General features: G+C 43.7%; 10 protein-coding genes across 10 annotated transcripts; 5 read left to right on the top strand and 5 right to left on the bottom strand.

The window, feature by feature from the left end:
- Positions 1-2,180: 2,180 nt before the first annotated feature.
- Positions 2,181-3,468, bottom strand: O0I10_005413 (uncharacterized protein; the record flags this gene model as incomplete). Its single annotated transcript, XM_058485458.1, has 3 exons — positions 2,181-2,613; positions 2,709-2,726; positions 2,801-3,468. 3 exons carry the CDS (start codon positions 3,466-3,468, stop codon positions 2,181-2,183), a joined length of 1,119 nt encoding a protein of 372 aa, XP_058343944.1.
- Positions 3,469-4,064: 596 nt separating this feature from the next.
- O0I10_005412 (uncharacterized protein) lies at positions 4,065-6,360 on the top strand (the record flags this gene model as incomplete). The annotated part of the gene is made up of 2 exons (XM_058485457.1): positions 4,065-4,141; positions 4,206-6,360. The coding sequence occupies 2 exons, from the start codon at positions 4,065-4,067 to the stop codon at positions 6,358-6,360; spliced, it is 2,232 nt and encodes a 743-aa protein (XP_058343943.1).
- A 295-nt stretch (positions 6,361-6,655) lies between these two features.
- O0I10_005411 (uncharacterized protein) lies at positions 6,656-7,939 on the top strand (the record flags this gene model as incomplete). Its single annotated transcript, XM_058485456.1, has 1 exon — positions 6,656-7,939. One exon carries the CDS (start codon positions 6,656-6,658, stop codon positions 7,937-7,939), a length of 1,284 nt encoding a protein of 427 aa, XP_058343942.1.
- Positions 7,940-9,615: 1,676 nt separating this feature from the next.
- On the bottom strand, positions 9,616-10,404 carry O0I10_005410 (uncharacterized protein; the record flags this gene model as incomplete). The annotated part of the gene is made up of 1 exon (XM_058485455.1): positions 9,616-10,404. The coding sequence occupies one exon, from the start codon at positions 10,402-10,404 to the stop codon at positions 9,616-9,618; it is 789 nt and encodes a 262-aa protein (XP_058343941.1).
- Positions 10,405-10,912: 508 nt separating this feature from the next.
- On the top strand, positions 10,913-15,357 carry O0I10_005409 (uncharacterized protein; the record flags this gene model as incomplete). The annotated part of the gene is made up of 18 exons (XM_058485454.1): positions 10,913-11,008; positions 11,079-11,279; positions 11,339-11,422; positions 11,491-11,605; positions 11,669-12,131; positions 12,194-12,304; positions 12,366-12,427; positions 12,487-12,772; positions 12,829-12,941; positions 13,003-13,104; positions 13,174-13,325; positions 13,388-13,582; positions 13,646-14,049; positions 14,115-14,333; positions 14,402-14,506; positions 14,568-14,661; positions 14,728-15,027; positions 15,091-15,357. 18 exons carry the CDS (start codon positions 10,913-10,915, stop codon positions 15,355-15,357), a joined length of 3,369 nt encoding a protein of 1,122 aa, XP_058343940.1.
- Positions 15,358-15,629: 272 nt separating this feature from the next.
- Positions 15,630-17,499, top strand: O0I10_005408 (uncharacterized protein; the record flags this gene model as incomplete). Its single annotated transcript, XM_058485453.1, has 6 exons — positions 15,630-15,683; positions 15,759-15,917; positions 15,982-16,017; positions 16,092-16,508; positions 16,574-17,367; positions 17,424-17,499. 6 exons carry the CDS (start codon positions 15,630-15,632, stop codon positions 17,497-17,499), a joined length of 1,536 nt encoding a protein of 511 aa, XP_058343939.1.
- A 242-nt stretch (positions 17,500-17,741) lies between these two features.
- O0I10_005407 (uncharacterized protein) lies at positions 17,742-19,914 on the bottom strand (the record flags this gene model as incomplete). The annotated part of the gene is made up of 7 exons (XM_058485452.1): positions 17,742-18,600; positions 18,652-18,731; positions 18,790-18,905; positions 18,968-19,046; positions 19,106-19,309; positions 19,374-19,576; positions 19,650-19,914. The coding sequence occupies 7 exons, from the start codon at positions 19,912-19,914 to the stop codon at positions 17,742-17,744; spliced, it is 1,806 nt and encodes a 601-aa protein (XP_058343938.1).
- Positions 19,915-20,451: 537 nt separating this feature from the next.
- On the bottom strand, positions 20,452-22,173 carry O0I10_005406 (uncharacterized protein; the record flags this gene model as incomplete). The annotated part of the gene is made up of 10 exons (XM_058485451.1): positions 20,452-20,662; positions 20,735-20,862; positions 20,922-21,028; positions 21,091-21,314; positions 21,386-21,438; positions 21,497-21,605; positions 21,671-21,803; positions 21,868-21,930; positions 21,983-22,034; positions 22,096-22,173. The coding sequence occupies 10 exons, from the start codon at positions 22,171-22,173 to the stop codon at positions 20,452-20,454; spliced, it is 1,158 nt and encodes a 385-aa protein (XP_058343937.1).
- Positions 22,174-22,348: 175 nt separating this feature from the next.
- O0I10_005405 (lipoyl(octanoyl) transferase) lies at positions 22,349-23,337 on the bottom strand (the record flags this gene model as incomplete). The annotated part of the gene is made up of 3 exons (XM_058485450.1): positions 22,349-22,753; positions 22,820-22,900; positions 22,972-23,337. The coding sequence occupies 3 exons, from the start codon at positions 23,335-23,337 to the stop codon at positions 22,349-22,351; spliced, it is 852 nt and encodes a 283-aa protein (XP_058343936.1).
- A 563-nt stretch (positions 23,338-23,900) lies between these two features.
- O0I10_005404 (uncharacterized protein) lies at positions 23,901-25,916 on the top strand (the record flags this gene model as incomplete). The annotated part of the gene is made up of 7 exons (XM_058485449.1): positions 23,901-24,096; positions 24,156-24,265; positions 24,328-24,988; positions 25,041-25,194; positions 25,256-25,363; positions 25,436-25,530; positions 25,594-25,916. The coding sequence occupies 7 exons, from the start codon at positions 23,901-23,903 to the stop codon at positions 25,914-25,916; spliced, it is 1,647 nt and encodes a 548-aa protein (XP_058343935.1).
- Between the last annotated feature and the right edge of the window lie 16 nt (positions 25,917-25,932).

Below are 25,932 nucleotides of genomic sequence, written 5' to 3'. Positions count from 1 at the left end.
AATACTACACCACCACCCCTGACGGTTCTTTTTCGCTGCTGTAAATACAAGAATACCCTTATCTTTTCTCTCCCACAACCCCCACATCATCCGTCAACCTTATGGACGATTATATGCACAGACTTTATGATGGCCAATTCAAAAATCAAAAGGAATCTCAATACAATCTATATATTTTCAATCTTGCTCTCTCTCTCTAAATCATCATTGATCTTGTGTAATGTGCATCACAGCTGCATGACAGCATTACCCAATATGGATAGGGAACCAGTAAATTCTCCAAAATAGGATATGTCTTCTTAATGCATATGACGAAACCCCCTCTTCTCCTTGAGAGAAGGGGCCACATTGGTTTGCTTTTTGCTTTTGCTCTCTTTTTGTTGTGGAATTGCAATCTCGTCCGAGCCAGGCGCGGTTACAGGGACGATGATGATGATGATGAGGAGGAGGTTGTTCACACTCATGAGATTTACGTCCCATAAACTCGGACTGGCACATGATGATGGTGACCTTGCGTGTGCTCTCTCTCTCTCTCTCTTTCTTTGTTACGCGCGAAATAGCCAGCACACATACAACCGAGATTCCCTTGTGCATCATTGTTGGTTCTATTCTCAAATGGATCTCTCCTAGAATTCAATCCATTGCATTCTAGGTACGAATTGGGCATCATTCACAACATTGCTGGTGATGGTGATGTCTATGTGTTATCCATCATCACCATCATTCTTAGCAATGAACAATCACCATCATCACTCTTCCCCTTCTCTCCTCAACCCCCGATTGCATCGGCCTAACCCCTATTCTCTTTACGCCTCTTTTACCTCTTGCTTTATTTCACATAATGCCGCGGCGGAACATTAACAATGCTTTACATCTGTACATGGAGTAAAAAAAGGGAGAAAATAAAAGCAAGCGAGGTGCACATTATAGATGCATCCCTGAACTCTGCTCTATTAATATAATGCTATACATAGACATTATCCTATACAAAGTCGATGCACGTAGCAACAGCAGCATCCAGCAGCAGCAGCAGTTGCAGGATTGATATAGAGCCTAAAAGATTAGCGTCGTCGTAGATGATGTTGACTACAACAAAAAGATCGAGTTGGAATCTAAATGTAGCATTTTGATGCATGGTGGTGAAAGAATGGAATGATTGTGGTAGCACTATTATTACGTTGCTCATGGGAAGTGCTTGACAACATGAAGCGTTTTTGTGATCTTGCTCTTCACCCCCCCCACAAACGCACACCCAACCAACAAGGTATCTTGAGCTCTGTTGACACTGTAGTACAGATGCAATGCATGTAAGTACTCGTTACAGACGCATAGTGTTTCTTAAAGTGGAGAGCAACGGTTGCATGATCCGAAATGTGTAACGAAAACGATCAAAGCTATACAAATGCCAATGATACAAGTAGTATGGGAACATGACATAGGATGGCTATACGTTATCTCCGTAACACGGTTTGATCCCGACCTCATTGCTGCATCAACAAAATCACATGGCGGTGTATCAGAGTGCTGCTGCCTCTTTTTGGGTCATGTCGTCTCTTTTGGATGAACCCCCCTTTTTTCACTTGTACTAGATTTAGTTCAAATGACAATCTAATCGAGTCCCCTGGAATTCTTTCAAGCGGAAAAATGGTACATTGTCCTCCTCTCTCTTTGAATATCGCGCACTTCCGCAATACACATTCATTGCCTGCATCATTATGCACATTGTCACTTGCATACATCTCCCATTTCCTTTTTCATCACAACATTGGTTTCCCGGAATTTCTGCTACCAATGGGCCGGTATCTCACACACTCACTCACACCTACATGGGACACGGGCATGGTTCGAAATAGGCATCTCTTTTGTTACACACACATGCTCACACACATAAGCCGTGGTGTGGTGGAACAAAAACAACAACAACTTTTTGACACAATACCGTAAGATCACAAGCACGTAAAATGCATATCGTCAATTGGATGCATCTGGATGCATATAGCTTTATACGCCGTCGTATCGTCCATCCATTTTCAACGCCGTTTGTTTGATGACACAGCAACAATGGTAGTAAGCGGCACATCCTTTATTCTGTTTTGAGGAAAGGAGGTGGTCGATCCCCGAAGATTCTTGTTCAATGATGTATTATCTACGTAATTGGGGTGTGTGTAACGAGTTTATTCTCAACCAAAGATCCGGGTAATCAGGTCGCTTCTGATGTAAGGTGCTAAAAACAATCGCCCCGTCACTGCCAGCAAAGCAAAATTGAAGAGTATGCACCATGTGCGATGGATCCATCCCTTGTCAGGTCGAAGCGTCGTATCCAATAACTTGATTTCCAGTAATACCAAGACGCCTTGAAGCATAAAGAAAAGGATTTGCTCCAAGGTCACTTTACGTACAACAGCAGCGAGCATCACTTCATGAAACAATCCACTGACGAAAAAGATAAAGAGCCCACGCACTATGCGCGACGTGTAACGAGATGCTGATAATTGGCGTTGATTGGAGAGTGTTATCTTCATAGCATCATGAGGCTTTTGTGGTACTTGGTGTGTTGTTGTTGCAAAGAATTGTTCATGCAATAAATTTTTGACAGGAAGGTTCCACCGACGACTATGTATGTGCATCACGTGGTAAACATCTTAGTGCCTGATCAATATTGCCCACCCACCATCACCACCACAACACGTGCTGGTGGCAAAACGTACCTCCAAAAGTCGCGTAGACTTATGTCATAAATAGATGAGATTAGATATTCACATCCAATGACATGTATACCATGTTCCCCTGTGAGATTTACCTGTGAGCCATGATAGGTGAATCAAACATGTCCATATAGGAGATTCCCAAAATGAATTGCTGCAAGCCAAATGAGAGATCCGAGATACCGCATAAACAATAGACCTTGATCCCAAGTACAGCTGTTAACCATACGCTGTATAAACTCCAGTAGGGCAATGCTAGTAACAATGGACCATAGTTGGGAGGGATTTGTGGATCAATGATGCTCTTCATGAACGCCCATTTGAATACGCCTCGTGCAACCTTGGCCAAGCCTTGTATACGTATACGTACTCGCTCCTCGTTGGTAGTAGTGGTCGTGTTGGAAGGTGTCATGGATGAAATGGAACGCACAAGGTGATTGAAGAATGAGGCCTTGTTGTTGTTGTCTTTAATGTTGCTGGCATGTTGCACAATTTTGGATGCAATGAACCAAGGGGCACCAATAAGCATACCATTGATATAAAAGTTGGGGCATGCAAAGACGATGGGCATCAAAAAGTGGATAACGACAAGGGCAACACGTAGCCGTGCACCATGAAGAATGGTAGGGATATGATGCTCGTGGCGTGCCAAGAGATAGTCAATACAAAACAAGCATAAATGAAGAGAAAAGAGTTGTACACATGAAAGAATAATGGGTGCTGGCAGGTCGATGTTTACGATTGGTGCGGTATTGGCAAACATAGGAAAGCGAGTACAGAGTTGTTCAAGTGCCAAAAAAACACAATAAAAGGAATGGGGGAAAGGGGAAATCGGAGTAACAACAAGGAACTTGCCATATAGAAGCGAAAAAGGGTACACAAAGAACGGCAGCTGCATATGTACTAGGAAAGTTACATCGATCGAATGTTCAAGCGTGTTCCTCAGATCAAAAGTACCGAAGATTGACGTCGTGCAAACAAAGTAAATATAAATCACATGTCATGAGGGTATATGTATAAATGTCTCAGGGACACGTGTGGCAATAATGTGGGGTTGGCAGTCCAGGAGTGGAGACTTTATTGTTGTATTCAGGGTCGTGTGTTGGCAAGAAAAGTCAATTAACTAATATACTATGTCGCTATGGATACGATGCAGTATGTCATGTGTTTTATCCTTCTTTTGTGAATGTATGTTCCACCACCAAACATTACAAATGATTATAAACCAAGTTGGAGGCGGATTTGGTTTCACCGGGATCATCCCCTTTCTTTTTCCGTCGCCGATTCTTCTTGAGTCCCAAACCTTGTTCAACATTTTGTATATTAAAAAACCCACTTGCTCTCCAGCTTTGCGTTCTTATGAATGGGAATGTCGAAGACAATCGCCGCAAAGATGCTAATACGAGAACCGCATGCTTCCGTTGCCGTGGCTTCAGGTAATGGACTTGTAGATTCAATCGTGTGAAATGTGAGGGTTGTTTTTTGACATTGGAAGTATAGACATGCGTGCGATCGCAAGCGGCCGAGTTGTTCGAGGTGTCAAGGCAAAGGCGTGAATTGTGTCTATCCTGAAGCAGCGCCGACGATGAAGAAGTTGCAGCAGCTAGCCGATGACCTTGCAAAAAGAGTTACAAGCCTAGAGAACCTGGTAGCCATGAGTGAACCAACGGCCGTGGCCGAGCATGTCAAGAGTCAGCCTTTGCTGATGAAACATTTTGCCTTGTATCCCTGTCAAAAGTGCAATCATCTTCAACAACCATGCGACATGAGATTGCCAAGTTGTAGTCGCTGCACGGAACACGGCATCGCTTGTACCTATCTTTATGATGAAAAGCCCAAGGTGTATCATATCTCACATGCCATATCCACCATGAACAACGTCCTCGACGAATACGAATCCACTATGCACACTTTGCCTTCCATGATACCCTCCGACAACGCATCTCCTTCTTCCATTTCTACCACCGATTCCAACAGCACATCCGATGATCCTACAACTGCCACTACTATGGTCAATACAACAACAACAACAACAACAACAACCTATCGAAAGCCTATTTGGACCATCATGTCAACACCCAAAGGCTTTTCAGGGGTTGCTCATGTCTCATCATACAATGAGTTACGGATGTTGCTGGATCACGTCCATGATACTCAACCAGGCAACAATTTCCTTCACAAGAACGACATCCGTATTATGCAACAACAACCATTATCCATTGAAGCAGGAACATCATCTACAGCCGATATGCCTTTTTCAATATGGAAAGCATGGGCAAATCCTACACAAGAGCTTCCTCGGGATTATCCAATCGATGTCACATCTCAATTGACAGGCGACCTATTAGAGTTGTATTCTCGTACGCCATGTTGTTCAATGAATCGCCTTCCTATTGTGGATGGAAAGGATATCCTTGCACGCTATTACAGCCCTGATCCAAGTCAACGTCCAAGCAAGGTGTTGGTGTATGCTATTTGTGCCATGACAGCTCGTAATGCCTTCCAGGTGCATGTTTGGAGCAAACGACCCGCCCATGAGACGCCTCAATACAATATGGGCAAAGCCCTTTCGATTGCGTATTGGTTATCAGCACGTAAATTGTTGGCAGAATGTTTCGATGAGCCCTCCCTGGATACGTGTCGGGCGGCATTATTCTTGTCATACTGCAGCCATCACAATGGATACCTGAATCTGGTTCGCTTTTATGATTGGATCACCGTTTCCATGGCACAAGAACTAGGCTTGTTTGATCGCAAAGAGCAACCCTATTACGATGCATTGCTTGCCTGGGTCATTTACTATTGGCATGTTTGGATGCGTGTATTGGGCGCTGGATCATCTCATAAATCAGTTCCCAGGCCTTCGGTTCCACCACCTTCTCCACCACCCTTGACAACGCCAATGGATGACGAAGACTACAACGTATACAACGTCCTACGATCATGGTGCTATCGTTTCCAGCTCCAGCTACAACGAGATGAAATCATGTCATGCACCCTATCAGCACAAAAGCAGGATCTAAGTGCTGAGCATCTATCGCAAATGTTCAAGCCTCTTGAAGCGGATTTGAAGGCGTTATTTGAATCATTACCAGATAATTGGCGGCAAGATCCACCCAAGCAACAAGCTCCCGACAACAATGATCAGCGAAAAGAGAATGGTTACACAATTGGACGAGACATGCTTGAATACGCGTGTATTGTGGAGGTGCAAGTTCAATATTACATCAATGTGATCATGCTCTATTATCCATTTCTTCCCTCGTCATCATCATCATCCAACACAAGATCATTGTCACCATTTACCCGTCGCTGTCTTAGGGTGTGTTTACACGCAGCTCAAACTATCACATGCGCAATCGAGAACATTGTCCAAGGTTGTTCAGTTCCGCTGATCGGTCTGGTCTTTAGCAATAGCGTCTATCAACGCATATTCCAATGCACACGCAGCCCAGCAGCTCTACAAGCCATGCAACAATCCCTTGTCATATCCAAAGCAAGTCTTCATTATGCCTATGACTTTGAATCACATCGACCCCTTGTACGGCTTATGGAACAAAAGGTGCATGCTGTAGATGGCAAAGGAGGAGGGGGTGGAGGGGGAGGAGAGCAACAGCAGCAGCAAGCAGATGTAGTGATGGGATGGTTACCATAACAAAAACAACAATAATAATAAAAAGACCAACTCAGGGCCTAGAAAGAAAACACATACACTTATAATTGATCTCCCCATTGCGTTGGCCCAGGCTCAGTAACATTGGAGCATGTAATTGGGAACACGAAGAGTTCTGGACCACAGTGCGCTTCCTTTTTTGGTCTAGACTCTATTCAACAATCGCTGGTATTCAAAAACGATGTGCGCCTTTTTCTGGTCATCCTCCACACACATTCACAGCCTGGACTTTTTTTCTCCTTGTTTTCTCTCTTTCCTTTGTCTTTTTCTCTATTTCATGATGCTCAAGAAGACTTTAACTGCTTCTCGGCATCGTTCAGTATGCGATCTTCCACTCGAACTTCATTTACGGGTCGCTTCCTATCTTAATTTTTCAGACCTGTGGTACTTTGGTATCTGCTCTCGCTCATGCCAAAAGATCGCCGAGCAACTCATCTATCACAAGTATCATATCGACCTTGCTCGTCAACGCACCAACTCGTTCAATCATCTTATTCACGCAGCAGTGGCATTTGTATGTCGCCATGGATACGACGACGACAACGATATCAATAATACAGTGATCCAATGGGTGGCCAACCGCCTTGCAGTGGAGATTTACGATCGAACACCACAATACGATTGGGCACCATGCTTTGATTATTTTATCGACAGGATGCTTGGCATCATGTTGGAACACGTTTTATGTGACCCATCTCTCGATCCAGTGCCATCCCTGAAAGATTTACCGGTAGTCATCAAGAGCAAAAACTACAAACCTACTCGCATGGGATACCTGATGACGAACCTGCTCGTCACTTTGTACCCAACCTTGACGGCATTATTCGATGCTGAACCCGCTAGTGCTATTCATCATCGTTTATTGCTGGCACATATTTGCAAACACATTGATACGCTTACTCGACGTTATCATCAACAACAACGCCGCCGTCTTGTTTTGGGCAATTCTAATGCATCATTGTCATCCACAGTACGACATGGCTTTCGGGTGCTTATCCAGTTCGTTGGCACTCTGGCACAAACCGAATTGTTGACCGCAGCCGACTTGCACACATTGACTCAGCAACGCATTATTTACTTTTTCTTGTCAAACAATCCCACCACTCCACCTCCAGAACCTATTTCTTCAACATCAACATCATCGTCATCATCATCGTCATCATCCACCACCTCTTTGTCATCGCCTTCGCCATTACCATCACCATCGATTAGTAGCAACAGCAACACTACACCATCATCAGCCGTGGATGTGAAAGAATACTTTGATCAGCATTGGCTTACCGAAGAGACCGAGTTCCAGACTGTGGTTTTGTTTGACCTTTTACGGGCCGTCATGTGTCGGCAGTATGCTCACTGGGACTCAGACAAAGAACTCCATACCCTGAAATCGTTACTCAATGAAACCGTCAATGCCTTAGGATCCTGCAGGTCCAACAACAATAACCCTTCAGAAAAAGTAACACCTACTTCTTCATCATCATCATCATCATCACCACCACCTTCCTCATCTCCCGCCTCTGCCATTGTTCCCCCTCCTTCTCCCATCTCACCTTCTCGGTGATACGAAAACATCATCATTCCTCTCGTTAATTATTATTACATTGGTCACCCTCTCTTCGCATTATATATCTTGTATACACCGTTTCCTCCCAAAACCATGTCACTAATACTTAAAAACTTTTCTTGGTTACGCCTTTCCATGAATAAGCAGGCCTTTTTCATGGATATGGTTTTCCGCTCGTACATAGTCTTCCTTTACAAAATAAATCACACACATGTATCATCTCACAAACGTATGACCTTTATGTGTTCCCAATGACGTATTAACATGGTAGCAACTTTTGTATATAGATATGCATGTCTCGGATGTGTGCGTGGTGAGGCACAAGATAATACACAGCCACACAAAATTCTAGAACACTTTTACTTGCGGACCAATTTCCGGACTAGCTTAGTCCAAGTAATAGTTAGCAGTATATATAGCTATGATGGGAACAAACATCTGTGCACACACACACAACCTGTCCCATTGACGTAGTATTTGCTTTTGTTTTACTCTCACGATATCAACCCATCATCCATCCTAACGTATGGGTTGATTATTCCCACACACACACACACATACTAGCACATCTTGTTGTTGCTAAGAAGGAGGGGGGCCGATTCATTCAACAACAGCATCAACAGTTGGCTGGAACATCAACATGATGCATACACACAAACATACAATCTCTCTTTTATATGTCGCTAGAGTCCAGAACCAAGAATAAAATGATTTACATGCGTTGCAGGCAAAACGGGTGACACCGCTCTATTTACATCTAATATCCGTGGTTAGAGCACATGCATGTTCGAGAATGTCGTTGGTCGACCGAATCCCTTTTCGGGTGAAATAGATCATCCTTGGACTCATTATTTTGGACTCTACATGTTTCTTGTTGTCAAGAGACTTCTTGAATGAGACATGCTACATACCCTTGTTGTGTCAAATAAAGGAGGGGTTGAGGTTTTCTGTTAACCTCTTACATACGATACATAAAAATGTCATGCGATCCATATCTTTGATAGATCCAAGGTCCATCAATGATAGCAGCTGCCACAAGAAGAGGGTACACGTGGTTGTAATGATATCATGGACCTTGGCATGTGCATGAATGTCCAGGCACTTTAATGTATCTCATCACACCCATGGCTCATTTAAAGAATACTGTGGTCTTTTTTATTAAAGCACCAATCATGGTGAGCCGCACGATGCAATCGCTATTCATCGTTAAGCCCAGAGGGCATTGGAAAATGACTCTCTCTCGATTGGTAGCATGAAGGTCGGTTTGTACCTCGGATACCATAATGCCATCAAGCATCATCACTCTATTGCTTTTAAGCTACTCCTACACCACACATCTATATCCTTATTCACTAGCAATCTCCGGTAATTATAACTGCGACTTGTTGATCCATGCATAGATAGCATCACTCCATTTTCAACGATACGATGTTGTATTTAGTAAAGATCAAGTGGCAATGTAAATGGTACATACAAGGTGGGGTATATGATGGATAGATGGATGGTGGATATGGAAAAAGTTGAATGTAGAATTTACAGGTGGACCTCCTCTTCATCTTCGCCACTACGTATTTTGCGTTTCTTGGTCATTGGAATAATGCTGCTGGATGTTTTGGGTGATGATGATGGATCGTATGCAGTGTAATTATTCATGCTAGATTCATTGCAGGAAATTAACATACACGCAATGCATAATGAAAGGGTAGTGTATAATATACTTGCCTCCCCAAATCCTTCTTGGCATCATCATTATCATCATTGTTAATCTTGCTCTGTTGTTGGCTGTTTTCATATCCTTCGATACCTTCTTCATCATCATCATCATCTGAAAGTTCTGGACATACAATCATACGTGATGGCCATGATCGCTTGGGTGGTGAGGATCGTTGTTGTTGTTGTTGTTGAGGAGGAGGAGGAGGAGGAGAAGAAGATGGGTGTGGTGATTGTGTCTTATGCAAATTCAATTTGTTGTCGGCATCCAACATCTTGAAGAGAGCTTGATGATGTTCCTCGACTGTGGACTGCATTTGATCCGTTACTCGTTTCAGAAACCCTTCAATAATAGTTTGAACTTCCTTGGCGCTATTGTCATTGTCATTGATGCTGGTACCAGTCCTGTTGCATACGGAAGATACCACTTCAGGTATTAAATGCTGTTGCTCTGATACGAGTTGCGATAAGGTATCCTGGAGACTATGTAGCTTAGGCGTAACATTGGATACCAGCTCTTGTAGACGACGTGTTTTGATATCCATGGTATCGATGGCGGTCTTGAGTTGTTGAATGGTGCTTTGTACTGCTTTCATGTCGTTGGACATGTGCTGTTGGCAATTGACTTGAGATTCTAGTAGCTCGGCTACTTGGCGTTCGAACTCGTGTTTGGATAGTGAAGAAGACCCATTGGATTCAGGGTGCTTTGTAAGTGAGGTGCCATTGGTTGCTGGAAGTGGTGGTGAATCCATGAAACAAAGAAGAGTGGAACGAGAATAAAGGTGTGCGCTCTCTCATTATGCGAAACTCAAGGCGTTCCATGTCACACAATCCACGCTTTGTTCCTCATAGCCCTTCCCTCCTTTCATTGTCAAATCCCATCGTCACATGAATATTCTTTATATATAATAGTTATCTTGTTAACAATGAAGGACCGAAAGGAATCACGTGCATATGTCAACTACTCCTCTTACCAGTGTCAAATGAAGTCGTAACCCTGAAAAAGTAGCATTGAACGGTACATAAATGAACAAAAAGGAACCTTTATATAGCTTTTCCAATGTAAAGGTGTAATGTACTACATATCCATATGTGTGTTGTGTGCGTATCATGCATCCTTTAGCAGTGTCGATGGTACCAAATATACCCGCACAGGTTTCTAGCGGCGACTGAGTACCTGAGTGGTGTGGGGAAAATGATATCTATGACAAATGAGTATTCATCGGTATTAGTCGTCTCTTTTGCCCTTTTCCTTTCTATATGCCAAAACAACTCCTCGTCCAGTTTACCCCAATACGCTCATGCCTCGTCAATTTGCCTCCTCAATGGGTCAATGCTCTGCTGGATCAGCGTAAGGTAACAAGACATGGGTTCAAAGGATCGCTTTCAAAAACAAGGTGTTGACAACATTCGCCCCATTCCATAGTTGCCACAAAACGTCATTCTCGACCTCAGTTGGACCACCAAGGATGGCACCTCGAAAAAGACCTTTGCTGGATGGTCGGGTGAAGCTTCCAAGCCCTTGTCACCAAATGCTGTCTTTACACACGGCCAAAACAGTAAGATGGATATCCTTGAAATGGATCCACAGCTTGGTCAGGCTATTGGTTTGATGGAAGGACAAAAGGTAAAGGCATGGATAAAGGATCTTGTGAATGGACACGCGTTGATCATTGATGTTATTAGATCAATGTGGAATTTTGCCGCAATATTTCGGATTGTGCATCAGTCAACGTCGAACCCTATACAGAAGATGATTGGGAGATCTTGGTAAGTTCGTCTTGTTGAGGAGCAGCGGACATGCATTGGGGAATTGACATGTGATCACATGGAAAAAGGAACTTCATGCGGGATACGTGGAGGAAAATCTCTTGAGTCAAATCAGAGCCGTCTACACAAACCAGCTCATGTGTGTATGGATTCATGGTCGTACCCTTGTTCGCTTACGAGTGGGTAAGTTGTATTTGTGTAATACTAGAGACGATAAGGAAACTCATACCATAAAATCATCCATAGCTGAATTGGATCCAAAGGGTGATGTGGTCAAGCTGACAACCAACTCTGAAGTGATCGTTGCTCCCAAAGTACGCAAGCAGCCCAAACAACTCGCTGAAGAGGCAGCCGATCTGCAACAACAACAAAAATCAGCACCTCATGTTTGTTTACGGAACCTTCCTCATTTCGACAATGCCGCCGTCGAGCAAGTCCTTGTGCACCCCGACTCTTTTGAGGATCTTGAGCGTCAAGAACTCGTTCGTGTATCCAAGCTTACTCCCTCATTTGTACGACACAAAGGACCACCACAACCAGCAGCTGATGATGTAAACGCTGGAGATGCTGCTGGTACAGCTACCAATGTTTCACCTGCAAAAGCCATCTATGCATCATTGGCCTTTTCTCGCAACGTACCTCGTGGTCATGTTCATCTTGGTCAATCTATTCGCAATACTTTGCAGCTTAAGGATTTTGATCTTGTCAAGTAAGTATTCATATATCATATGTGATGCACATGGAATGTGCCTAACGTATGGCCTTGGATAGATTGGCAACGGTGGCTATCAAGAGCAGCCCACTTGGATCCATTACATTGCGACGCTATGTGACTCAACAAGCTGCCAACCGAGCATCCATTAGATTAGGATTGGATTCAAAGTAAGATGATCCCAAAGTTGCTTGATGACATGTGTACTGAGAGAGGTCATCGATCTTTTAGTGCTCAAGCTCAAGCTCAAGAAAAAGCTGAACGTGAAGCCACCTACATTCAATCATTCAAAGGTACACGTGTATGCTGATGGATGGTGGTATCGTACAAGCTCCCTCACACATTGTTATAGATTGGCTCTCTTTTATGACCCCTGAAAAAATCCCTATGACGCATGGCAGCATATTTTCTATTCCATCGGATAGCGGCGAGGAAGATACCCAGTTTGTGGTACAACTTGGACAAAAGAAGGGCTTATTCTCCAGCTTCAACAATGCTACAGCAGCACAACAAGATCCCAGCCTTGAGCAGTTCACAGTGATCGCCAAATCACAAATCAAGGGTTTGCAGTTGGAGATAGGAGAGGAGGTACTTAAGCAACAAGTCAATGAGGAACCTACCAAGGGAAGAAACACAAAGTAAGTTCTCTGCTACCACTATGAGCGTATGTTGTAGACACTTATAAATCATGTAGAGTGGAACCGGTGCCTGAACTTGGTGGTATCAAGGACATTTATGAAAAGATCCGGCAGTATACCCTGGCACATTTAGCTGATAAGGACTTAAAGGCAGCATTGGGTGTCCCTGGTAAGTTGTGTGGAATGGAAATGGCGTCGATTGGTATATTCATATGGTATGCCTATTGCAGGTTGTGGTGGTATTTTATTGACGGGTTCCCATGGCTCTGGCAAAACAAGCGTTGTCCGAAAACTGATTCAGGATTTGCACCACGACAGCAAAGCATTGATATGTAAGGACTACCCTTTGATGATCCTCATGATTGAGTGAATGGGTGCTTAACAATGAGGATGGATAATAGATACCAGCGAGATCAACTGCTCCGACGTTGCTGATGAGCGTATACCAACCATGAAGGATCTTATTCAACAATGGTTTGACGAGGCTGCATGGCATGCTCCTTCTATTTTATTCTTTGACGACATTGATAGACTGATACCTGCTGAAGTGGAGGTAAGATTGAAAGCAAAGGACCCTAAAGGATGCATGTATTCTCATACCTGGTATATACGTAGCATGCAGATTCAACCCGATCCAAGCACCTTGCTGCTCTCTTTTTACGTACAGCTCTCAAAATGACCAGTCGCCATCCCATCTTGATGATCGCTACGTCGCAACAACAGCAATCCATTCATCCCTCGCTTGTTGGCAATCATATATTTACCGACATTCGACATTTGAATCCTCCATCACGTGATGAACGTAAACAGGTATGTGTAAAGGATTAAAGAGAGAGAGGGAGAAAAATGATGGCTCACTTTTTGGGATATTAGATTATGGAAACGATCATGGCCCATGGACCTGAGATTCTTCAATCAAGTTTACCTCATATTGATCTTGTTTCGGTGGCGTCGGAAACAGAAGGCTATTTGGCAGCTGATTTGAAGCAATTGATTGAACGTACAGTGCACGAGGGAGCTGTTCGCAGCATCAAGGAGAAAATTGCTCAACAAGACAACCAGTCGTCATCTGTGCAACTGATCCAAGCCGATTTCAGCAAGGCGCGTGAAGATTTTGTACCATCGTCCTTACGTGGTGTCAAGTTGCAAAGTTCAGGCGTCATGTGGTCTGATATTGGTGGTTTGCACGAGACACGTAAAACGTTGTTGGAAACTCTGGAATGGCCTACGAAATATGCATCCATCTTTTCACAATGTCCTTTACGTTTACGTTCAGGGTAAGTCTATTCTATTGAGTCATACATATATGGATGACTGATCTTCCCTACCCTCTTCCTATCAGCTTGTTGCTTTATGGCTATCCTGGATGTGGCAAGACATTGTTAGCATCAGCTGTTGCCAAGGAATGTGGTCTCAACTTTATCAGCGTCAAGGGTCCCGAAATCCTCAACAAGTATATTGGTGCAAGTGAAAAGTCTGTACGTGATTTGTTTGAGCGAGCACAAGCAGCCAAACCTTGTATCTTGTTCTTTGATGAGTTTGATTCCATCGCCCCTCGAAGGTATAAAGTACACGTGTATAGGATGTGACACGAGGGAGACTAACTGACAATGTGCATGAAAATAATAGAGGACATGACAGCACCGGTGTTACAGATCGTGTTGTGAACCAAATGCTTACACAAATGGATGGTGCCGAAGGCTTGGATGGTGTCTATGTATTAGCAGCCACCAGGTATGAGTGAGGAGCTTGGTTATACTACTGCATGAGAGCTGATTGATTGATTGTGTGTTAGTCGACCTGATTTGATTGATCCTGCATTGCTTCGTCCCGGTCGTCTTGATAAGTCACTGTTGTGTGGCATGCCAAACTTGGAAGAAAGATTAGATGTATGTCCTTTGCTCCTTTTTTATATTATTGTTATTGCATGACTAACATATGGGGATTTTGACTAGATCCTTCAAGCGTTATCACGCAAGATGACCCTTGCCCCCGAAGTCGACCTTATGGAATTTGCCGAAAAGACTGAAGGTTATTCAGGTGCCGATCTTCAAGGTTTCTTGTACAATGCACATCTTGAAGCCATTCATGGTGCAGTGAACTTGGAAGGATTCAAGGAGCAGCAAAAGAAAGAAAAGGAACAGAAGCCTGTGGAAGAAAAGAGTGATTTTGTGATTGTGCAATCGAAATCTTCATCGGATAAGGCCGTAGCACCTCCATTGACACTTGCTGAACGAAGTCAAATTTCTCAACGCGTAAGGGATCTTTTATTGATAGATGAAAAGTGTTGCTGCTAACAATTAGCATGTGGGGTTTAGTTGGCTATGATCAAGAAGGGAGTCCTCGGATCATCACGGCAAAAGTCCGACAAGAAATCGTCGTCAGCAGCAGCAGTTGCTACAGAGGCTGCAGCAATCACGAAGGCTCATTTGGAGAAATCACTCAAGAGCACCCGGCCCTCGATTACTGAAGAAGAGTATATGCGATTGGCCATGGTATACAATGAATTTGTGACTGGAAGGACAGGAGAGCTGCCATCGGGTGAAGGTGCCAAAGGGATCGGCAAAAGGTCCACCCTGGGATAATTATTCTGCTTACTTAGAGACCCCAAGCCAAAAATAGCTGGATCCATTCTCCTCACCGCTCCCCTTCTCTCTTTCTCTTTTAAAAATACTCGCAAACGGTTATTTATAAAAAGTTCTTGATCCAAAAAAGAAACCGACAGAAAGCCGCACTGCATAATATATAGTGTAAGTCGTCGCCTTTACTACCACTATCCTATTACTGCCCTTTCTCCTTTTGTTTTTTAACGCAATGACGCTGCTTGGCAACACACTAGTCTACTACTACAGCAACAATGGGTCGCAAAAAGATCAAAATCCAGCCCATCAAGGATGACCGCAATCGGCAGGTGAGACACATAACACTCACTCACTCACACACCAACTGGGCACTCGCTTACTCACCCCACCCCTTGTACCTTAAGGTCACTTTTTTGAAACGCAAGCAAGGCTTAATGAAGAAGGCTTACGAATTGAGTGTGCTCTGCGACTGCGAGATTGCTCTCATTATCTTCAACTCGAGTGGGAAGCTTGTACAGTATGCCAGCACCGAGATTGACAAGATTCTACTCAAGTACACCGAGGTAACTAGAGATACCGTGTATAGGGATTCAAGGATGATAGTGATTAACGTGATGCATTTATTAGTACAATGAACCCCATGAAAGCAAGTCGAATTTGGATGTAGGTTGAATGAATGATGGGGTGAATGAACGAGAATGAATGATCACTAATAGGGATACTGTTGCTATGCTTAGTTTGTGAATACGAGTGAACAAGACGAAGATGGTGGTATCAAGGGGGATGAAGAAGGTGAAGAGCAAGGGTCTGTAAAGTCATCCGAGCTTCCTGTTGCAACCGTGCCCACTCAAGCAGCTCCTGCACCGCAATATCAGCAACATCCACCACCACCACCACAACAACAGCCCCATGCAATGCAACCATCACATGGTCCACCTCCACCTCATATGGGTGTTCCACCTAATCCACAACAACATGGACAATCAGTCATGTATTATCAACATCATCAGCAACAGCAACCACCACCACCGCAACAGCATCCTCGACCTTATGGCTTTCCTGTTCAACAGCAACAACAGCAACATCGTATGCATCCTGGATACGAAATGTATGGAATGCAACCCTCGCAACCACCATCCATGTACATGTATCAGGTATATATTCATTATTACATTTTATTACTACCTACAATGAAGAGACTTATCGTGTTACAATTCAGGGTACAACGCCTTTGCCACCTCCCAATCAACAACATCACATGTCATCTTATCCACCACCTGCTCACCATCAAATACAACATCCGCCGTATAATGCTACTCCACCTTCTACGACGACCACCAGTAGTACATCATCCACCACGACACCACCATTACCGGTCCCTTCGTCTACCGCTGCAGTGACTCCTCAACAACGCCCTCCTCATCATAGTCCTGGTAATAATTATCATCAGCCATCCTCCTCGTCTTCCGAAGTAGCAGGCAATCACAACAACAACAATAGTCCACATCAGCCCAATATGCCAAGCCCCACTCCTTCGGCAACGAGCCATCATAGTCATAGTGGTGGTGGTGGTGGTGGTGGTGGAGGAAAGAAGCATGCCCCTCCAAAGTTACGTGTTCAAATCCCTGGTGATTCGCCCAAACAAGCTGTCAAGACTGAGACGGTTGATCAGAGGGATGATGAGAAGGATGACAAGACATTTGCACGTCCTACAGGTGCACCTCCTCGGAACAATACAGCCGAACCTAACACGGCTACCATTGGACCTCCCTCAGCTTTGCCATCTCAATTTGCACAGAATCTCTTTTCACCAAGCACGTTTTATCCAGAGTTTTATCAACAAAATGAACTACCAAGTCCTCTCAACTTTTCAGCTACCCCAACAACAACGCATGCATTCAATTGGCCCACCCCATCCAATAATCCTGCAAACAACAACAATAACAGCAACAGCAACTCGGCATCGCATCGAGACTATAAACCATCTCCTCTTGCAAAACATGATACCAGCAGGTAAGAAAACATCATTTGTGTATGTGTAGATGATGATGACTCATTCTTTAAAATAGTGAGAAGGCGAAACGACCGATTCAAGAGGATGCACAACAACAAGAGGGTGACTCGAAAAAACCCAAAATGGCCTAACAAACAACGAACGTAGCATTTTAACAACAACAACCACCACCCCAAAACAGTCCTTCATTGTGTATATACATTCACGCCTTCCACTCCATTGTCATCTAGTACCATACCATCCATCCATCCATCCATCGACCCTCTCTTGTTGTTTTTAAATGAAATCAATCACGAGCAAAATAAAATCCGTTGCGCAATTTTGTTTATTTTTCAGCAATCGAGCCCAAACGTAAAATAGTAGTTAGCTACTACTATTGGATATGATACTTGTCAAACATTGTATTGACCCACGCAGAGATGGATCCCTTGGCAGCTATCGCCGCTTGAGCCATTCGGCGAGGAGGAGACACGTCTTTACCATCTTCCAATGCTTCATCATCATAATCCTCCAAATAATCCTTTGCATCATAAAAGACCTCATCCTCATCATCATCACTGTCAGCAGTAACATCCAACTTCCTAGCCATTTGGCTACGGTTGTTGGTGCCACCGCTACTACTACTACTACTGCTCGTGTTGTCCACATTATCCGACATGGAAAAGGCGTCATTGTAAAGAGGGCGGCGTTGTCGTTGTTCCCTTAGGGAACTATCACCACCACCACTGCCGCCAAGATTTGCAGATGACGCTGCTGCCATGGGAATGCGAGGAGGATGGTGGTGATGATGGTAGTGGTATTCCATCCGTTGCTGCTGTTGTTGTTGTTGCATTTGCATATTTTCTTCCATCCTACGAATACGTGGGTCTCTTGCTCGTACTGGTGATGTTGAATGATCTAATCGTGATCGATGACTTTCAACGGGAGAACGAGCTTGAGGAGACGAGGGTCGATAATTGTCAACATCATTCCACCGATAATGTTGTGGCATCGTGGGTGATGTGAGTGGTTGCTGTGATGGTGGTGGTGGTGGTGGTGATCGTACCCTCGACCTATCCATAGTAGCAGTAGTAGTAGCAGCAGTAGTAGTAATAGAAGTAGTAGACGCATGATGATGTTGATGTGCTCCACGGTGGATGGTATCTTGAATATGGGATGGTGTGGGTGCAGGAGGTGATTGACGCTTTGCCATTGCATTCAAAGGTAATTCTGATTCTGGAAGTACTGAAGCCCTATTTACACACAATATCAATACTGGATTGGTTTCAATGGGGGAATCTTACTCGTAATCTCTTCTTGCTTTTTCTGCCATTCTGACCACTTTGGCGCCCACTGGAATCATTGACTTGGAGGGAACAACCCGCTATTGTAATGATATGATGATGAGTACACCCTCTTTGATCCATGAATAGTACACGTACAATATACACTCTGCCACGTCGTTGTTCAACAAGCTGCATAAAGGCATCTCTTATATTGACATGAGGGGGTCGAGGTCCATTAGAGTCGCTTTGTGGAAATGTTCCTTTCAATAGACCTAAAAGTGGATCATCCTATCAATATTGGACGATGAGAGAACAAGGGTTGTAAAAAAGTTACCATGTGCAATAGGACCACTGCTTGTTTTGATAAGTACGCTATCACCAGGTGGACATGCTTGGAGCGCAGCAAGCGCAGCCTATGGAAATAAATGATAAGTTGTATGCTTCTTTTAAGGGTATGTATATGTGTACGTACCGAATACTCTGCGAAGATGTTTGTCTTTGCCACTCCTTGAAATGCTGCAGCAAGACCACGACGATCGACAGGTTTTTCCCAACAACATGCATAGGCACCGAAATAAAAGGCTTCCACTTTGTCCTTTGGATTAAGAGCACGCACCGAGACGGATGTCCAAATCACATGATCTACATCAGGGTCACGGACATTTGACATGTAATACTATTTTGATTGATAGGGAACATGTTAATAACATGTTCTCCTTAGATGATAGTGCTATATTTACCTGCACCAAACGTGCTCTCTTATTTTCAGCCAATGTCTCAAATATCGCCTGGGATATTTCAGGATGTGGAGAAACGCGTGTATTCAGCTGCGTGCCTTTGATATCGGGTAGCGTGCGCACCATCACTTTGCTGCCGAGCACAGAGGGGTGATAGATATCCAGCATATGGGTAGGCTTTGGTTCGGGTGAGGGTGGAGGATAATCTGTGGTCATCAATCAATCAAAATGATAAGCATGATGGATGAAGAAGAAGAAGCAAGCATTACTATTACTTGCCTTTTGTTCGTGCTCGCTTTCGAGGTACATCATAATAAGGATCATAGGCACGCATATCGGAAGAAGAAGACGGCATGTAGCTTGGTGGTGGTGGTGGTGGGTGTGGTTGTGGAGAAGGACTACGCCTACGACGATGGTCCCAAGAACGATCTGGAGAAACCGATCGTCGATGTGATGAAGAATAAGAACGTTTCGAAGAGGACCTTGTTGAACGCCTCGAGGTCGATGAGGATGCAGAAGGGTAGAATTCCATCGGGTCACTCATGGAACGTTGTCAACTATGTCGAAAGGACTTGTGGCAGAATAAAAAAAAAAGATCCAACAACTGCGGATTTGTATGTACAGTGAAGATGCTGACTTTGAACCCACCATCACAGCTACCACTCTCCCCAAACCAACACCCCCCGGGAAACCCGGGACACCACACACCCACATAGCCATGTTGCTTTCTTATTCTACCATAACATTGGAATCATTGTTTCTTTTATTCATGTGATGTCTTCATGATATGGTTTAAAGGGTTGAATAAAGAAGAATATGTACGATACATGACCATATTGGTGTGGTCCTCCCATCAATGACTCATTGTCCTCTTCTCTCTCCCCCACCTCAAGGTTGTCATTCAAAAGCATGGGATCAACTCTTTTAACAATGATGTTAATGTTCATTGTATGCATTATTCGAGAAGCAGATCCATATAAAGTAACCAATGATGTATGTCCGTGTGGCATTATGATGATGATGGAGAACGAAAATCAAATCATGTTATTAAAAATGGGTTGAATGGATATATAATAATAGTCTACGATTGAGCCTTTGCTTGTTCCTCATCATCTACTTTGAGTGTCTTGGTAGGAGGCTCTTCATCCTTTTTCTCTTCCTTGGTCTCCCCGTCCTCTTCCAATTTGCGTTTAGCACCACCATTGGCCTCTTCCTTTTTTGCTTCCTCCTCTTCGCGTGCCTTGTGAAGCTCTTGAACTTCATTATAGAACGATTCCATGCCAAAGATTTCACTAAATAAACGTGTTAGAACCCATCTTTCAAACCACTATCCATCATCATCATCATCATCATCATCATCATACCAAATGGCTTGGTTGGATTTCGCTTGTTGGATCTTGCGATAGAGATCGGTCTTGCTGTACTTTGGATCGTTGGACATTGTCAAAAGCACATATTTTGTGTTTTGATAGACATTGTTCACCCGCACACACTATCAAGCTCATTTGTTAGCATGAATCACTCGTTGTATGTAGTTGATATCCCTCTTACCCATTTAATGTATGCCTCTGCAGCTTCTCTGGTGGACACCAAACCTTCTTTCCGAAAAGCAGATGGATTGTACTGAGCACCACGAGCAATCATGACCGAATTGGCATCTGAAAAGGAGATCCATGTAAGCATACCCATAGCACTTTTGTTTCCATCCTCAAAGCCATACTTGTCTTTTCCTTGATGGATTCAATGTCCTTGTAGCAAAATACGTCACCATTCACAGCCACGGGGATGCTCTTGACCACTGAAATGGCTTCCTTGAATTCGTCCCATCTGGCAGGTGTCGTTGAGCGTTGATCTCTATATCTGCAGTGAACGGTGATCGCCTTGACACCTGTGCTCTCGATCATCTTGAGCAATTCCTTGGTCTTTTCCATGTCTTCGAGGAGGCTATGGTATGTAAATGTCAATCTACCTGTCACCTAAGAGTATATATATATATACCCACCCATCCTACTTACCGAACCTTGCATGTCACTGGCAATCCCACATTTTGAACCAAATTGATCAAGATCTGCAACATGGATAGCATTAATGGTCATCTGACAACATTGTCATCGGGTAAATCTTACCTTCTTGAGTAACTCGGGATTCGTCAAGAGCGCAGCACCCATACCAGCATGGACCGAGAATCTCTTTGGGCATCCACAATTAAGATCAAAACCAGCAACATCTTCCTTGCTATTGTATGCAATGGGATATTAGTTGCCATGTTGAATCAATGGATCTTTTCTCCTGCTACTTACACAGTCAATGCAGCTTTCAAAGCGAGATCGGGATCGGCTGTTCCAAGTTGGAAGATAATCTTGCCTCGTTCATTCTCATGGGTGCTAAAAGTCAACTTGTTTTCCTTCCAATATTCGATCGTCTTGGTAATGGCTGCATCAAGAATCCATTCATTTAGCTTGATTGCATATCATTAGAGATGTATCCAAACACTTACGGTTGTATTTGCGAACGGATCCAATCACTCGTTTATCCACTAGTTCCTCGGACCAAACAAGGTCTATTGTCATGTGTAAGTAGAAACGTCTCCAGGCTGATCGATTCAATCGTACCTGCTCCATAGTCCAACACTGTCAATCGAAAAGGAAGAGTGCCCACTCGGACCTAGCAAAAAGTATCCAAGATCAGATCGAGGTATGGTTGACTGATTACGCTGTTGCTATACCATGGGAGCAAGGAACATTTTGTTGTTATAGTCGATTGTAGGCTGCTGGGACGAATCTTGGCAATCGGTGGTCGGCATACTTCTTGTCAAGTGGAAAAGGAATGAAATGAAACCTCGATTATAGTAACACCAGCAGCAGCTAAATTTTATCCACTGAGCTTCGTTGTCTCCTACCCACAATTATACCTCAGTATAGTAAAACTTTGACATCCACATTCCTACACCTCATCCTTTGGAATTAAAGTCTACTATTTTATTTTCCTCCTGCAATAATGGATTTGATCTCACTAGCCAATGGACCATCAGGATTGATAGGTTGTAAAGGAACTTGGAACAGATGTTCAAAACTTTGTCGAAGAACAGGCAATGTATCACTTGGCGTGATGACACGATCCAATTGCTCGGATAAAGAGGTGACCTTCTTGTCGGCCAGGCCACAAGGAACAATGTGCTTATACCAATCGAGATCCACATTACAGTTGAGCGCAACACCATGACTACTCACATACCGCTGCAAATGGACCCCAAGAGCTGCAATCTTTTGATCCTGTCCCACCCATACACCAGTGTTCTCGGTAGTATTGGCCTCCACTCCAAATTGCTTGCAACAATCAATGATGGTCTTTTCGAGTCTTGATACGTAACACCGTACATTGATCTAAATGATGCTCGAATCTAAACACCTTGCTTTCATCCTTCATCTCACCCATTCCATTAAGCTTACTTGATAATCACGAATGTCCAAGATAGGATAAGCAACAAGTTGACCAGGTCCATGGTACGTGATTTGACCACCACGCATGGTCTATGTTGTATTCATTCTTTTAGCGTCATGTGATGATGATGATGATGATGAGCTTCCCTCTTATATAATACCTCAAAATAATCAGCGCCTAATCGTCGCAATCGTTGTTCTTGCTCTAATTCGGTCTTGCCACGAATACGACGGCCTGCCGTGTATGTGTGTGGATGCTGCAGGAACACAATGATATCCTCTGGATCACCCGTATTGTTATCACCTTCTCGGTTGATTTGATGTCTTCTATTCACGAGAAAAGTTTGTATGTCAAGGCCTTTGTCATAGGCTACTTGTTGATCGACAAGCGAGACGTAACCAATAGGCCGATCGGGTTGCAATGGGGCTGCTGAAGAGGCAGGACATGATGCCGTCGTGTACCGACAGTGACGCATGGCCATTCGCCAACGGCTGGAGCCGTGTTGTCGTAATGTAAGAAATAACATTGTGTGTACAAGAAGATAGTGGATCACCCGGCCGCCTCGTGTCTGTGTTGCTGGTGGAAAATATGACTGGATATAGCCTTCACGAATATAGCAGTTTTCATGCACATCCTTTTGGCCCCAAATAAAGGCCCTTGTTCCGCCACCCACAATGAAACATACGAATCCCAATTGGTTCTACTCGTCTTGAAATGAGACTTTATTATCAACCAATAAAAAAAGATCCATATTCCGCGGATGATGACCATGGTTGCCTTGTCGACGATGTTGCATAGCAACATGCAAAATCGCATCAACGAGATGTTAAAAAGAGTGGATGGGATGAGATGACATCTTGCTTCATCATATGGGATGTAAATACAGCCACTATTCCACATGTTGGTGAGGTTGTTAAGAGTTTATTGTGGATTGTGAAATGGTATATACATGGATGGTGGTAAAGATTGGTTCTTTGTGTAAAAAAGTCAATTGGGATGGTGGTGGGCGGGATGAATGAGGATGGGGTTATGCTTGCATAAATACCAGCCGTGGCTTGGTGCTCCTTTCTTGGTCTCCACTTGGATTTTATGAAAGTCCTAAAGAACCAGCCATGCGACCAATGTGGCACAACACGCTATCGAGAAACGGCAGAAGGAGAAATGGTCTGTAAATATGGTCATTTGCTCATCGGTTGGCGGCAAGAAGAAGGCGATGAATTCGTATGGACCGGAAGGTCTCGCGATAAAGTTCGAGTCATCCAAGAAGCTAAAGACAACGTTGAATGTGAGTGCAATAAAAGTTTTTGCTTCGAATAGATCGACCCATGCTTACGATTGCAATAGTGTTCAAGGGTGTTGATCGAGAAGCAGCTAAACTGCGGATCGTCCAGTATGGTCTTCAGCTTGTGGTACGATCGCTTGTACATGATATGCATTTCCCCGCCGAGTTTGAGGTACTACAACATGACAACGAGAAATACATGGCAACGACGACCCCACTGACAAGAAATGATAGTACGTTGCAAGGGAATTATGGTTGACATACGTATCAGCAAGTGGTATACAACTACCCCACGAATTCACTGGCCAATTCAACGAGGATGTCAACAACAACAACAACAACAACAATAATAATAATACAAAGCATGGCCGGAATCTCTTTCAATCATCATCAGCACCCCTTGAAGAGTCATTAGAAGATGAATTCGATCTCGACCCGTTAGACGATGACAGTGCCCTGGATGAAACCAGCGATAGCAGCAGTGATAGCGACATGGATGAAAGGAGGGGGACGACGAGGAGGAATAGCTATACCAAGAAGAAGAGGAAAGCATTTACAACCGATTGGCCAATCCTTCGACTTCGGGACATTATTGTCTTTTGTTATCTGACATGCTTGTGGATGAGGATACCCGTACTTTCTAATGACATTCATCGATGGTGTTTCAGTTATCAATTACCCTATATGAAGATCATGGATGGATTACCGGACGACTTTGTGAAGCGATTGGATTCACCCATGATGCACATGTTCACCCGAGTCCCACACCATTCCAAGATTGTATCTCGAATATGTTCTTACAAACGCGCCTTTGCCCACCATTGCAAACTACGATTTCCAAAGGCCAATACGCCCATATTGATCCATCGATTCCTATCACAATTTTATCTACCAGGTAGGTTCACATGGGGATCTATTCTTGATATTGGGTACTGATAGTGTTACAGAACAACTCTACTTTGGTGCAAAACGGATATACGAACGGCTGAACGCATTATATGCAACGTATGATTACAGGCGAATGCCAGCGGATGATACTCAAGCAATGGCATGTGCAGTCATTTTGGTGAAACTATGCTATCGTTTGGATGATAATGCATTGTAAGTATCTACGACAGCTCTCCCATTCTCGATCCATATTGACAATCATCATGCGATTTAGAAATCCGATTTTCAAAGAGGAGGATATGCCATCACTATTGCCCAAGGATGTTTGGTACGCGCTTGTTCAGGATAACCTAGAAAAATGGCGACGGCTGCAAAAACATGAGTAAGTGCGTGTGTGTGTGCGTGTGTATGGGTAAATGCAAGGTCGCATATTGATGGATGATGAAATGGGTAGATCACTTCAAGTCGACGAGGCCGAACTACCTGTGATATTAGAATTCTTAAAGGACATTGGAACGTTATCAGCCAAGCAAGGCAAAAAAGTGCGAAGTAAGTATTCTCGAGCTATGTTTATATGTTCAATTGACTCTAATCATGCCGATTTACTTTTAGGTAATGCATTACGACAGCACATGCGTTCGGTTTCTAGAGAGAGTCATGCAAGGGAACGGGGCAAGGACAATGTGTACATGAAGCCAGATCCTCCAACACCCGATGTCATTGCCAAAACAGAGTCTGATATGGGTACACGTGCTGTTGGTTCCAAATACGTCACTTACAAACGAACCTATGGTGATGATGTCTTCCATGAAGAATATGTCGTAGTGGTTCTGCTTGCATCCTACATACTTGGTATGGATTTTTGGAAGTTCCATCGATATTTAAGTCTCTGTGAAACGCAAATTCAGAAAACAATGTACATCATGCACCAATAATAGCTGTATACAACAT

This window comes from Lichtheimia ornata (genome assembly GCF_029851405.1).
Source record: "Lichtheimia ornata isolate CBS 291.66 chromosome Unknown scaffold00021, whole genome shotgun sequence".
In the NCBI taxonomy this organism is placed as follows: domain Eukaryota; kingdom Fungi; phylum Mucoromycota; class Mucoromycetes; order Mucorales; family Lichtheimiaceae; genus Lichtheimia; species Lichtheimia ornata.
Note: the sequence above shows the minus strand (reverse complement) of the source record. Positions and strands in the feature narration are given on the sequence as shown.